This window comes from Diprion similis, chromosome 3 (assembly GCF_021155765.1).
Source record: "Diprion similis isolate iyDipSimi1 chromosome 3, iyDipSimi1.1, whole genome shotgun sequence".
Lineage (NCBI taxonomy): Eukaryota > Metazoa > Arthropoda > Insecta > Hymenoptera > Diprionidae > Diprion > Diprion similis.
Window position 1 is genome coordinate 5,512,556 of NC_060107.1, and position 15,041 is coordinate 5,527,596.

At 38.1% G+C, this 15,041-nt stretch overlaps 1 protein-coding gene across 6 annotated transcripts; it reads left to right on the forward strand.

The window, feature by feature from the left end:
- The first annotated feature begins 24 nt into the window (after positions 1 to 24).
- On the forward strand, positions 25 to 13,667 carry LOC124416741 (PHD finger protein rhinoceros). Of its 6 annotated transcripts, none has more exons than XM_046898011.1 (10): positions 25 to 61; positions 2,327 to 2,379; positions 2,471 to 2,988; positions 3,308 to 3,464; positions 3,691 to 3,843; positions 3,948 to 4,250; positions 4,435 to 4,608; positions 4,731 to 4,900; positions 5,026 to 5,149; positions 5,265 to 13,667. In XM_046898011.1, the coding sequence occupies exons 3-10, from the start codon at positions 2,528 to 2,530 to the stop codon at positions 12,357 to 12,359; spliced, it is 8,637 nt and encodes a 2,878-aa protein (XP_046753967.1). In that variant the 5' UTR covers positions 25 to 61; positions 2,327 to 2,379; positions 2,471 to 2,527; the 3' UTR covers positions 12,360 to 13,667. The 6 variants fall into 6 exon arrangements, with proteins under 6 accessions (XP_046753967.1, XP_046753964.1, XP_046753969.1 ...); XM_046898008.1 differs by lacking the exon at positions 25 to 61 and adding an exon at positions 176 to 455; XM_046898013.1 differs by lacking the exon at positions 25 to 61 and adding an exon at positions 179 to 455 and having other exon boundaries at positions 3,963 to 4,250.
- The last annotated feature ends 1,374 nt before the right edge of the window (positions 13,668 to 15,041 follow it).

The window sequence follows — 15,041 nt, forward strand, 5'->3', positions numbered from 1 at the left end:
CCACGAGCCGAAGAGCAAAGGCAAAGGCAGGCAGGGTAACCATGCAGGCACGAAGGACCCAGTAAGAGGAATAATTAAAGTACATAGAGAAAAATCGAAATAAACCGCGCGCTAGGACGAGCTTCGTTAATAATGGGGCACCGTGATGCACGCCGTGAGAAGGGGGCGTACCGTACCGGTCGAGCTGCTATACGGCTATTGCTCATTAATAGAATTTCGATCTCTTTTGATCTATAATCTGTGAATACGAATTGCGAGATCTCGTTTTGATGTCACGTGACTTTGGTATACTTCTACAGTTATTTTTTCAGGCATGATGGCGCCAAACGCTAGTATCACCATTTATGTAAATATATTATTGATTTGGTGAAAATATTTTTTGAAATGAATCGTTATTCAAGAGACCCAGGGAAATAAGATTTAAAAGTAATACTGATACGTAGGATCTTTGGAGAGTGAGTATGGATTGACTATATGTTGGTGGAATAACTAATGAGGACATGTTGGTTAGGCTGCTGACAGAGACGTACGCATTTAACGTTTACGGAGTTGCGGTATTAAAAACGGGCCCATACATCAAAAATAACAGATTTACCAGTGGATATATTAAATTTCAGTTACTTATCACCCTAAAAGTATATTCGGCTAATAGATCAATAATAAGGTATTTAATGGATTTCGAGTGTGTAGACTGTGTGGATTGAGCGGGTGCTGCCATCTATATTGTCAATGTTGTTGGGCAGCAGCATAATGGAGCCGTGAGCATTTTCTCCGTGTGAACACACTAATTTCTGTAGTTTTGTGTATATCATGCGATTTTATGCCGATTGTCGTGTCGTTGTTATTCAGTTTGTGCAGTGAGTGATAGATATTTACAAACAATACGCTATTTATTACACGATATCGCTTCGTCTCAATGTTTACATGCTTTTAGGATGGGAGCAACCTTTTTACGATTTTAATCTATTCTATCATTTTTTCAATAAATTCATCAACTGCATTAAAAAACAATCACTAAACTGACACGTTTCATCGGTATACACGCGAGTGGGGGTGCATTTACCCGGATAACAGTGACTTTTTTATAACCTCTTTTTCTTTATTCGCATCCAACTAACAGGACCCAATTCTCTTCATCTAGCCATCAGGAATGTGTTATGGTGACTATTCCTACCGTTACTGCCTCTCAACTACAATATCTCTATGCAAATATCAATTGGATATGCGTATTTCCTTCACCCAAATATTTGCTCTTGCCCCAAAACCCCCAGGAATTTACTTACCGATATTACCCGATCGAATAACCTGCGCACAGATAAATTATGACCGACTGACTTAGTCTGTTCATAACCTGTTTTTTTTTCATTTCATTCCAACCAAGATCTGCAAACCACCTGTTTTAAGATATGTTGCTTTTTAAAAAGTCTCACAACCATGGTCATCTTGACCTTCCGTCTTCTCAGTCAATATCCATTCACGAACGCTATGTGAAACTCTTCTTTGCTTTTCTCTCACTTGACGCTTAATATGTAACATTATTTCATGTTATTCTGTTCTAATAATTCTTTGAATCAATAGTCACTTTCAATTATGAATAGAAATTTACTAGTATTTTCTATTCCAACTCCTCGTAATGTTCGATGGATAAACTTTATACCCTTTCTTACAACCTTTGTTTACATTTATCGAAAGTGAGCTGCCTTGTTTCTTCAATCGTTCAAATTAACCTCTGTTATTTATTGTTAATTACATCATTGCTAAATCAGATTCTGTGGTCCATTGCTGGGTGTTTTCGAAATACTTACCTTTTAGTTGAAGTAGCCTACTATGCTATGAATATCGGTCAAGCGGTATGAACACTAGATTTGCTTGTGTAGACAAAATGAAAAATAGAATCACCTGTGTTTTAGAACAGTACATTGTTTCCAAAAGTTAAATATTAAAATTTCACATATTTCGTTGAAATTTAGCAACTTATTTTTCTTGTGTACTTTTAAATTTTTCACTAAACACACTCGTTGTAGTCTTGCCATGTAATGTAATTCTATCATTTTTAAACTTTATTCCCAAATGCATCCAAGTAAGGCTTTTTGCGAATCCATGTCGCAATAGAGTTACAGAATTGTGAAATTATGTGTAGATGTTACAAATATATTGTTTTGGCTAGCCACTCAAAAACAATTGTTTAACATGAGGTATTTTATCATAACTGATTAATGTTCTTAGAAATCGCATATTTTAAGTACGTAGTTCGTATAATTTTTTGCATTATCACCACCATATTTGACCGTATCTGATGATTCCCTTTTTTCTAATTTTCTTCCAGTTCTAAGGGACCTTCAGTTTCAAGATAATAAATATCCTATGGACAGCTATGTAGTGAGTATTCGATAGTTTTTACAATCATTGTGATCTTGCTTGTCCTGGTTCCATGGTAAACACCAAAAATTGTTCTATCATTATTTTTCAGGGTGTGCACAGCTCACCTGCATGTGCCACGTATCACTAGCTTATTTGGTCTAGTAGAATGGCACAACGAGGCAAAAGAATAAACAGAAGCGACAATGATCCGGCGTCTTGTCCGGGCACGATTAAAAGACGTAAATGCCGCCTGGGCCCAGCAGTCCCAAGCTCATCGGCGGCAGCAGCAGCTTTGGGGCCCTCTGAGGAGGAGGAAACGATGGCGTCATCCAGCCAAGGGGGGGCATCCTGGACCCCCCGCCCCCTCAGCGACATCAAGTCTACTATTTACAATCGTTCCGCAACAGAAGCTCCAGCTGAATTGTTCCGCAAAGATCTGATCAGTGCTATGAAATTACCCGACAGTGAACCCCTAAGTCCAAATGAATATTGGGTAATTACAGATCAGTGGAAGCAAGAATGGGAGAGAGGCGTTCAGGTGCCTGTTAATCCAGACTCTCTTCCTGAACCTGCGGTCACTGTCACTCAAACTTCACCATCTAACAAACTGCATGGTGAATTTAAACTGTGAGTAAAACTTTCTTCATTTATATTCATATGACATTGTTGTATATCAAAATATCGGATTTATGGGTGCATGAAATTCATCAGTCTAACTCGAGTATCCTTATTTTTATTCTTTTATTCCAATTATATTATTGTAAAAAGATTATAGATTCTGGGTGGAATGAATCTCTTAGATTAAAAATTAGACACGTCCGTAATTATTGATAGTCACCTTAAGCCAGGCTTCCATCCATTATAATGTGTTTCATTCTTGTCCTTCTTGTATATTTATTTATGCCATAAAATTTTCATCAAATACAAACTTTCAATTTGTTTTCAGACCTAAAAAGTTTATAAGAATATCTCGGGATGATTGGTTCAATTCAGAAGATCATCATTTGAGTACCACACCTGCACGTGCGGAGAAAGCATGTGCATATGATCTCGATGACACCGATATTGCATGGCTTGGAGTGCTCAACGGAGAAAGGGCGCAGGTAAAATGAAAATTTGTTTAAGCCAGGAACTAAAACTGTATTTGTACTCTAATCCAAGTAATTAAAATTTGTGGATATTTCTTGTTATATCGTTTCAGTAACCAGATATTTAGAATTGTAATTATTTTACATGGATCAACATGATTAATTGATATTTTTCGTTGTGAAGATGGCATAAAATGCCAAATTGTTTCATGCTAAACATAAAAAATTTCTTTATTTTTAGGCTGGTCAATCGTCTATAACTGAACCGCAACTAGAGCGTGTCATCGAAGAGCTAGAAGTTTGTTGTTGGGAGCGAATCCAAACGATTGTAAAAAATGAAGAAGGTCTTGGCATTGAATTTGACGAAAATGTCATCTGCGATGTTTGTAGATCTGTGAGTATATTATGTGAAATTACAAGACAAACGAACTTTTTCAACACTAGTTACATCAATTGGATTGGATGCTTGTAGTACAATAGTTGATGGTACATGAGCAGAACGTTTGGTTACAGCCTGATTCCGAAGAAGGTAACGAGATGGTGTTCTGCGATTGCTGCAACATTTGCGTACACCAGGCCTGTTATGGGATCACTTCAATACCTGAGGGCTCCTGGCTGTGCAGGACATGTTCTCTGAGCCAACGTCCCGATTGTGTTTTGTGTCCAAACAAAGGTGGTGCAATGAAATGTACGCGAAGTGGACAGAAATGGGCACACGTTTCTTGCGCTTTGTGGATCCCTGAAGTCAGCATTGGTTGTGTTGAAAGAATGGAGCCAATCACCAAAATATCTAGTATTCCGGTAGGTTGAGATATGTTTAAATTTCTGTCCAGGTAAAAGAATTTCAAGTATCATAAGTCAACCAGTCAAAGCTGGTTATGAGCAGTGCAAAGTCTGTTGAATAGATTATTTAGCAGAAAATGTTGGAGCCATATATGTCAAATATGTTTTGACGATAATTAACATAAAATAATAATTTTTACAGCAAAGCAGGTGGGCACTCATATGCGTGTTGTGTCGCGAACGCGTTGGTGCTTGCATTCAGTGCAGCATAAAAACTTGTAAAACAGCGTATCACGTTACTTGTGCTTTCAAACATGGACTTGAAATGAAGGCCATAATCGAAGACGAAATGGCAGATGATGGTGTTAAATTAAGAGTAAGCTTGTTTATTTCCCGAATTTTTACAAAACTACTATTGATTAATTAGTTTGTGTTAAAATGACATTTTTTTTTGTACTAGTAAAGGTCAATTAAAAATTAAACAAAATTGCTTCACAGTCATACTGTCAGAAGCATAGTAGAACCAACACTAAAGACAAAGTTGGCGTCGGAGGAGCTGTCGGTGGCAGTAGTGGGAAAGGTGCTTCCGATTCTGAAGACGGTGAGGCGAGGAAACGAAAGCGCAAGGATATGACGTCGGAAGAAAAGAATCAAGCACGCGCAGCTAAGTATGTGAAAGTCTTTAACAGTCTCTAATACCTGAAGCCTGAATCATCGAATGACATGAACTCAGAGAATTGAAAATATCCATATGAACTGTATAATTGCTAATCGAAATTGTCACTTTATCTAGGCTGCAAGAAATTGAAGCAGAGTTCGATAAGCATGTCAGTCTCAAAGACATTACTTCTCAACAACTTGACGTCGACCCAGATGGGATTGTTTATATTTATAATTACTGGAAGTTGAAGAGAAGAGTAAGTATTATTTATTTTTACTTCTCTATATAAACCGAAATTACTTGTTACTTTTTATTAGTACGATATGTATAGAGTACAAATTTCAGTCGTTAATGTTAATGCATATTTATAGGCCGGACATAACAAACCGTTACTGGCACCACGATGCGGTGAACTATCAGGTGCTGGTGCTCGAGCTCAAGGACAAGCTGCGGATTTGGAGAAAATGCGTACGTTTGTACAGCTACGTCAAGACCTTGAACGCGTAAGGAATCTTTGTTACATGGTGGGAAGACGTGAGAAATTATGTCGTACATTCTTGAAACTGCGCGAGCAAACTTTCCATAAGCAAGCTCTGATTATGTCTGGGTCATCATTACCCCCGACTGCAGCAGCTGCGGTACTAGAAGCTAATCATGGGCCTTCGATATACGATCGCTTGTACTCTGATCCGTACTCCAATGATCATACACATGATTTTGATGTTATTGTTGCAAGAATTGCGGGGATTAAATCCCCCACGCCAGTGTCTAGTGACGAGAAGAAAATTCAAACTGATTTCAACGGAGCGTCGAAAGAAAATTCTAAAATAGATAATCCGTATAAGAGGCTATACCTGAATGGCTCGGTGAGAAGAAAAAGTTTATACGACAGTGATTTGTCATCCATTAGCAATAGTGAAACGGATACTGCTAAACCAACAGTTAAATCACCAAATAAAAATTTGAACAAAACACCGAAGCTTGAACTGAACACTGATACAAGTACAGAAGAAGAGTCTGCTCCTTCTAAACCGCAAACCAATAGGAGAAAGAATAAGAAAACTAATGTTCCTGGTCGTTCTCGGACCATACTACATGACAGTAGTGAAAGCGACAAAACGGATACACACGTAGGCAAGTTACGTACCTTGCAACAAATGGAGAGGGAGCTTGAAGGAGGCGGTTCTGCTAGTGACAGTGATGACCTGCTACCTCTTGGTAGTACATCTGCCTCACGTCTTGGTCCGTCTGATGCCGCTGCCATATACTCAGATACTGATTCCGATTCACAAGAGCATGCACACGGAGCTGTTCTCCGAACAAAGGCTGCGGTAAAGGAATTTTCAGCAGCCGATATATCGAAAAATTCACAAAAGAATTTCGCTGCTAAAGATACATCACGTCATGATCATTCAGCCGACGAAATTGCCAAGAGCAAGGATAATAACGCAAAGATTTCAAAGAAGAAGGAATATGTCCCAACTGCTTTGATAGTACCGCAAAGACAAGCAGCTAAAAAGGCATCGGAAATTATGCAAAGATCTCAAAGCAAAAAGGATCCTTCGATAGAGCCAGATATGACAAAATCTCCTACGGAAGAAGCAAAGGTTTCTAAACCCATGAAACAGAAATCAGGTAAACCGAGGGATGGTAAAGTTAATAAGGATTCTAAAAATAACGATATTTATGATTTTGACAAAGAGTTTGGGGATGGTTCGGAAATTCTTGCGTATGTACCGCAAAGACAAGCGGCCAAAAAAGCAGCAGAACATATTAAAAGTGGTATGGGTACAAAGGCTGGTCAACCAGAGGTGGCGGAAATGCCTGAAGTGAAAACGAAGAAAGATTCTCCAGAACAGCCTAGGAAGAAGGAATCAAAGAAAGAAGAAATATCAAAGAAAGAAGAAATATCAAAGAAAGAAGAAATATCAAAGAAAGAAGAAATATCAAAGAAAGAAGAGACACCGAGGAAAGAAGAGGTACCGAAGAAAGAAGAGGCGCCAAAGAAAGCGAGAAAATTGCAGCAGGAAAGTTTGCCGCCCTCGACAGTATCCAGTAACAGTGATAGTAGTAGCAGTAGTAGTTGCAGTAGTTCTTCCGACAGTAGTAGCGACTCTGACGAGTGCAAAAGTGCTGCACATAATGTTCCTACTACACCTGTTATTGAGCTAGTTAACTCACCATCTACCTCCTCCGATACAGATAACAGTAGTCAAGTTAAGGCAAAGACGCTCAATAAACGACTTTACAACAAAACTGCTGATAACGCAACGGACTCGGATACTACGCAGAAAAAGTCGGCTGGCCGAAAAGTCAAAAAGCTGCCCGATAAGAAGCTTAAAACTTCCGACGGGCGGCATGGACCCGAATTTCAGCCGCCGCCTTCTGAGAGAGAAGAATCAAGTCGATTCTCAGCGTCCAAAGAACATCAACCTCAACAACCACCAGCACAACAACAACAACAACAACAAAAGCAACAACACCACCAACAACAACAACATCCACAGCATAGCAGAAAGTCAGATCAAAGAGAATCAACCAAAAAAGTTATCACCCCGCAACATCAGCATTCAAACCAGAGCAGTCCACTCAGTGGGAGTCGAGATAATGATGGGGCACGAAATCTACCTGGGCCCAAGTCTGCAAAGAAAACAAATCAGATTTCCAAACAACCACATCAGCAGCAGTCAACTTCTACAAGAAAAGACGAAGCAAGTGCCATTACAAAAACAAAAGTTGATGCTCGTAAACGAAAATCAAGCGAAATACCTCAAAAAGAGGAAAAGAACAGCAAAAGTCTGGCTTCGCTCAAGAAAATAGAGAAGAAGGTAACTGACACTCGACAGATAGATACTGAAAAGTGTGATAGCAAAAATGACGCTAATATTAGTGAACCAGATGTATCTAAAAATCTACTGGAAGAGACCGCCCTAAAGACTGATGATAAAAAATACAAAAAGACTGTTGCAAAGAGCTCAGTCAATACATTAGAGGAAGAAATAAAACAAAGGAAAGCTGAACGAGATAGTCCCAAGAAATCATCCAGAGGTTTAGACAAACTTCTGGAAAAAAGAGAACACCTGGATAAGTTGTCTAAAGCCAAGAACTCCGATGTTAAGGTAGAGAAAGAAATTCGTAAGGATTCTGGAAGTATACAGAAGGACGAATACCATCCAAAGGTTGTTACAACGGAACCAGTTAAGAATGAGCATCACAAACATCATCCAGGTAGCAATAATGATGTAGGAAATACATTGCCAGATGATGACCGGAGGCCGAGTGATTTCAGTGAAATAATGTCTGATCAGTATCCAGAGTGTAAAAAGAAAAGTGAAGACAAAATTGATACGCGTACAGAAATATCAATCCAAGATACTGAAATGTCGACAGGAAACTTTGATACTAAAGAAACAAGAGACAATACTGTGTCAAAATGTACATCGGAGAAGCTTGAAGCAAGTGAAAAAGACTGTCATAAACGGCGAAAATCTACGAATCGTTCGATATTTTCACCCCAGCATGCAGGAAAAGATCCGAGTGTATCCGAATTTTTCGACTTTGAACATGATATATTAACCGTCGATGATATGGTAAATGATGATGGTTTTGGTATACCACGTGATCCAGAAGAACGCGCTCCGCCACTCACGTTTTCCTTTAACAACGATCTTTGGTTCAAGGAAGACTCTAAGGAAGATAGTGCAAGAGAAACTTTACATCTAGTTGAGAAATTGAGAATGGAGCTATCGAAAAAATCAAACACTGGGCAACCTGAGCTGGAATCTGTAGTGATAGAAGAGGAGGTTAAGAAAGAAGAGATTCTACTTGAAAAGCCTACAGAACAAATTTCACCGAACAAGGAACTTAAGTTAAAAGAGCCCGAACCCGAACCTATGTCTGATGTCAAACATAATGATAGTATTAACCAAATATCTGATGACTTGGATTGCAAAAGTCAAAGTATAGAGGAAAAAGATAAATCATGTTATACACATAATAATGAGCCCTATGCACCGTACAATAACGAAGGACTTGAAACTGGGAAGGTCACTGTTGCAGAAAGAGAAAAGTTGGATAGGGCTGAAGCTGATGAGCGATGGGTACCGCCGAGTATGGAAAATTTCAATCCTAACGACATGCATCTCAATACGCTTATCGAAAGTCAGAATCATCGCTACAGTGGACATCAATATCCGAATGATGCTGTTATGTCAGAAAGCAATAATGAGGTACTTGTGCATCCACAAATTAATATGAATATTCAAGAACAGTATCAGCTATTTCAGCAAACACATCAGCTTATGCACCCGGCGCAACATGTCGATCCACATCCTGAAGCCAGAGTGCCGCCGATTCAAATGATTGATCAACAAGTTGAACAATTACCAAGTCAAATTGTTGATGAAATAACACCAATGGAAATGGTGAACAGACATCTGATCGAACCACCAAACTCGGAGGAAGATCAGGGTAACGATATTGAAGCTCAAGTCTTAGAAAAAGATGAAATGTCGTCGGACATGAGGCAGGATTATAATCAAGGCGGATCACCTTACAACGATATTAGCAATTCACGTCAGGATACTAGGTGGGCAGAGAGTCAAGTATTACCTTCACGTCGCTCTACTTCATCGTCAATTACATCTGCTTCCTCGAACGAAGATCCCTCTACTATTCCATCGTACAAAAATATGGCTCCAATTCCTTTCCCGCCACGTTCTATGGAGACGGGAGCCTATCATTCCTATTCGGAGCCAAGTACGTATGCTGGTCCAGTTTCATTATTTCCACCTCAGTCCTGTGCAGCATCATTACCGTATCCGTCGCCAGGCACGGGCATGTTTCCTCCTCCTTTTGGAGCACCTTTTCCCACCTCTGGATCTCTCTTACCACATGTATCAAAGCCTCTGGAAGATTCTCTCAATATGCAAGCATCACCACTTACAGCAGCATTTACCTCTTCATCTCATAATATGGCTCTGACCGCAGCCATGGTATCACCTACAAAGATTCCAACTCCTCCGCCGCAACCACCTATAATCTCGGAACAAGAACAAAGCCAGGAAGTACATCAACAGCAACAACTGCAACAGCAACATCTTCAAGAATTACAACAACAGCCGAGTCCTCCTGTGGTGCCAATGCCTTTCTTGAACAATATGTCTGAAACCCCAGTGTCTGAGTCAGTCGTTGATACCCTTCAAGAGATGTTAATTGAAAATAAATCTACGCAACCCGGAAAGAAATCCCCTGCAAAACCAACAAGATCTTCGGCCAGAGTAACGTCATTACAGGGAAAATCTCCTGGGAAATCACCACGTCAAGAAGCTTCAAAGACTGTTCCAGCTTCTAAAGCACGTAGCCGAACTTCAAAATCTTCGCAACAAGCTGGTTACAGGCATCGTGGACGAGGCCGAGGTCGAGGACGAGGACGGGGTAGTCATGGAACAACTGCAACGTTGAATGCCAATATTGTGAACGCAATGCACAATAACGAAGACACCATACGCAGCAAGTTAGTGGGAACTGTATACGATTTTGATTCCGATGAAGATTCTACAAATGAAACAAACATCGCAGACCTTCGGACTATGCGTGAGAGGAAGAAATCCACGGACGTAAACGACAAACGGGAAAGCTTGGGTATACTGAATGAGGGATTACAAACCTCTCATTTGTCTAGTCCTACTTTACATAAAAAATATAATGATGACCGGAGGGTGTCATCGCCAACAACTCATGACAGTGCTGGTATAGGAGATTCTGAAGCTACAACAGGACAGCCATTTACTGACACCGTATTGCCGTTGCTACCAGGACCAGTTGACATGAGAACTTATAATTCAACAATTGATGCACAAACGTCGTCGATACACACACAAGCATACGCCAATCATTTACTAGGTCCCTTTACAAGTGGATCTGCGGACCAATCCTTACCGGATATTGAAGAAGACCTAGAGAAAGAATTACATTCCGCTCTTATAGCAATCAAGCAATCTGATCCGTGCAGAGATGCCCATATATCCAATCCAACTGCAGACACACCTTCGTCAAACATTAGTGAGTCCAACAAAGTACTGCTTACGGATTCTCGTAATCAGTTGAAAGTAAAAATTAAGGGCCCATTCTTGGACGCTAATTATGTACCCGCGACTTCTGCACCTCCACTTGCGCAACAAGCACCCGTTATTATAACTCCTGCAGCAACGAATGCCTCAGTTGCTTCGGGAACGTCTAATCTGCGTCGAATGAGAAAGAAAGAACTGTTACGGCAGTACTGCACTCAAGATATGAACATGGAAGATTCTACTTGTGGCAATATAACTTCGGCACCAATTACAATACCACCTATTAGTCGAAATGTAATTACTATTCCTAAGGCGGTTGCATCTATGACTAGCTTCCCAACTAGGGAGGATTACAAAGCAGTCGTCGATGCAAATATGGAGAAAAAGAGAAGAAAGGAAAGAGGGGGAAGTTTCCTTGATGTACCGGACGAAGAAGGTGCGTCGGACAGGCGACGTGGTGTAGGTGCCAGTAATATAGATAGAAGAAGAGGAAGACAAACAAGACCTTCAGCAACCACAGTAACAAATAGTGGTCTTGCTCCTAAGCTTAAAATAAAAATTGGCAATAGCATAATTGGACAGGAATTGGGCAACGTGCAACAAGATGATCGTAGTAGAATAAGACCGCCAAAGAAAAGATTAAGCAGTATTTCCAGCTTGCCGACAATGGAAGAATTGAAAAGAGAATCAATGAAGTTCCGTCGAATGATTATGGCGGGATTCGATAACGACGAAAAGCCTAAAGTAAAAAGTAAAAAAGATAGGAATGGTAAGAGGAAAAAGAAACAGTCCAATAAAAAAGAGGGACACGTAGAAATTGTAGGCGATGGCCCTGCCCCTCCAAAATTGATCATTAGATTAGGGAAAGGCCCCAACTCAGCAACTAATGTTCATGATACCACGTCAAATGAGATACCCAGCGTCCATCCATTTGGCATAGTTGATGGAGACAAGGCAAGCAAAGTCAATCCCCCTGATAACCAAGACAGTCGAGTTGGTCCTCCGCCACCTGAACCGTCGAAGGAAGAAGCAGGCTACCCCCTGGATAGTAGAGTTGATGAAAAATTGCCAACTGACCCAAATGCCAGTATAACTTCATTAAGGAATGTCCGTTCTGCAAAAGTCACACCCATAAGGTTAAAATTAACTAGATGCCAAGAAGGATATGAACTGAAAGCACCGGTGGTTAGTAGTGCGTGCGACGACAGTGGTAAAGTGACCTCAAATTTAATATCGAGAGGGGAAGATGTGGCTGTTGTTGATAAGGAGAGCGAGGAATCCTCAACAAAGCAATCTTCCAAGGAGGACGATATTCCTATGCTGCCTCAACATACTGCTCACAACTCTCCAGGCTGTCCGCCTGCACCACTCCCACAGGGATGCCAAGTTAGGTGATAATAATTGTATAATACAGTAATTAATGGTTCTTATTATTATTATTATTATTATTATTATTATTATTATTATTATTATTATTATTATTAAAAAATTTAACGAAAAAAACCACAAAAAATGATGTATATTATATTAATGTTGAGACAGAGACTCACTAGGAAAAGTTTTGTGTAATATATATTACTAATGGCATGTAAATGATGATCTGATGAAGGGTGAAGTGAAATGTCACAAAGTGCCCAAAACGAAAAAATACACCACAATTAGCATGTGCATTGCAAGAGTAAAGTGCAGGTTGTTAATTAAGGTATCATTCATTTGTCGAACTGTACAATGTAACGTCATTTCAAACTCATATTCTTATAAAGGCAATTGAAAATGATTTTATTCAAATAACGTTTGATACCGTTCTGGGCACCCTAAATTTTAATGAAAAAATGAAAATAAATAAATACCCTGTACAAATATTCATAAATCACCGTTTAAAATCGTGATTTTAAATACATTACATATAATTACTTTTAATAAAATACTATACATATAAATATATTTCCGAAGACTATTATTAACGTTTAATAAAATATATATATACAATATATACATATATATATGTTGTATATGAATATATATTTATATATATATTATACATATTAATCGAGGAATAATAATAGTAATGAGAGAAATCACTTTTTATTTCTAAAAGAATTTAGACTATCAGTTTATTTAAAGAAGAAAATGCATTCACATCAATTTATATAGATAATCATTTTAATTGCTATATAACATGCAGAGTATCATGACGTGTGTCTTTTAAATAACTACTACAATCAATGTACCATGTGGTACAATTTGCTTAAAGTTTAAACGAGTAATAATCAGCCCAACTGAGTCATTAAATTAAGTGTCCACGATTTTTTTTTATCACTATTTTATGTATAGTTGCAGCTATTATGTAATCTATTCGAAAGGCGTATATTTTATTTTAGTTAACCCAGTTGTTGAATATTTTTTTAAACTTGTTTTGTGAACTTTCGTAACTCTGCAGTGTATAGCATATATATTTATTTATGAACACAAGTATGCAGATCATATTATTTATTTGAGATGATAAGCTTAACTGAAAAGGATTTATGCATTTTGTCCCAATCAATTTCAACATTAAACTATGCTACTGTATGTGTAATTGGATTCGCGACAGCTTGAGTGCACAGAGATCTTAAATCATCTGAAGCATAACATTTAATTTTTGCAACCAGTATTTGGTGTTGGGTCAGTATCAATTTCTAATGACTCGAAATTCTTTTATTTCATAAGAAATAACTTATGAATTGAACTCAAATCCCTTGCACGGTAGATAAGGATCCACAATCTGCTTATCTAACAGAACTAATGAATTTGACTAACCAATTTCGAACAGAATAGTATCACCGTTGATATCTTGCAGAAATTTGTAACTGTATTGGTTATTGTTTCGAATCCTACTTCTAAAATGTACTTTTGATAATATTGCAAAATTTTGTCTATTTTTTTTTCTTTTCAGTATTGATTTTTCACACTATGTCGAATTTTAGATAACTGTCATAAAATAAAAAGGCACTCCATTACATTTCAGTAGCAAAGTACAAAAGTTAGTGATTGCTTTAAAATATATAGATCTTTTTTCCGCTTACTAAAACTACTTGCTGCTAAGACGTAATGAATATATATCTAATTTTACTGGAATGTGATGCTATAAAAGAATAAGAATTCAGTTTTAGCCGAAAGTTGTTGGCATTAATACATGCGTCAGTTTTTGATCAATATAAAAGATTGAATATTATTTGGGTTTAAAATATAGTGAGATTGATTATGCATTTATTGACTTTTTAAAATAAACTTTTATATAAAATATTTCTGTACCATTTATATTTCGTTTTGCATTGTTGTGGGTTTCCGATTTTCAGCAAAAAAAAAAAAAAAAACATACTAACCAATTTTCACGTGTAATCAACCCGCTATATTTTATGACAAAAGTAATTAGTACATGCAATAAGTGAGAGACTCACGTGTGTAAACTTTCAGCTGTAAGTGAAATCTCGTTTTGAATTTCGCAAAATAGTCGGCATGTAAATTTTCAAAGGAACGATTAAATAATTGTATATATTGTATTTTGCTGAATCTTTACTTATCATTAATTCGTAATATGATTGGTATAAAGTTTTTGACGGCTGTGTAAAGTTGTATGGTCTTATCTTCCAACTATTTTGTTACTATAGTTAAAGTGTTTGTCTCGATGATTAAATTATCATAGGCCAAGAGAATAACTGGAAAAAATGTCGCGGATTGAATATTTTTTCTTCCACCGTTGTTAATTTTGCATTATTATTTCATTATAGTAACTGTCATGGACGAGTAATTATTTACTACCCTAAGAGTTTTTCTTAAAACTTGGAGAAGTTTTCAGATACTTGATATTAATTGCGGAGTTTGCAAACTTCTCGCACATCCACAATTCATTGTCAGTTCTCTTGGCCTCGGGAAGGACTCGCAATATTTGTGGAAAAATATCAACTTCTTGACAATTCAGTACGACGTCTCGATTATAATTTTTTAATATCTCCTCTGCAATCCGTTTCGTTAGCTGCATATATGCTCCGCGAATTACTATACAGTTTGCAAATCTGCACTTCATACCCAACAGTG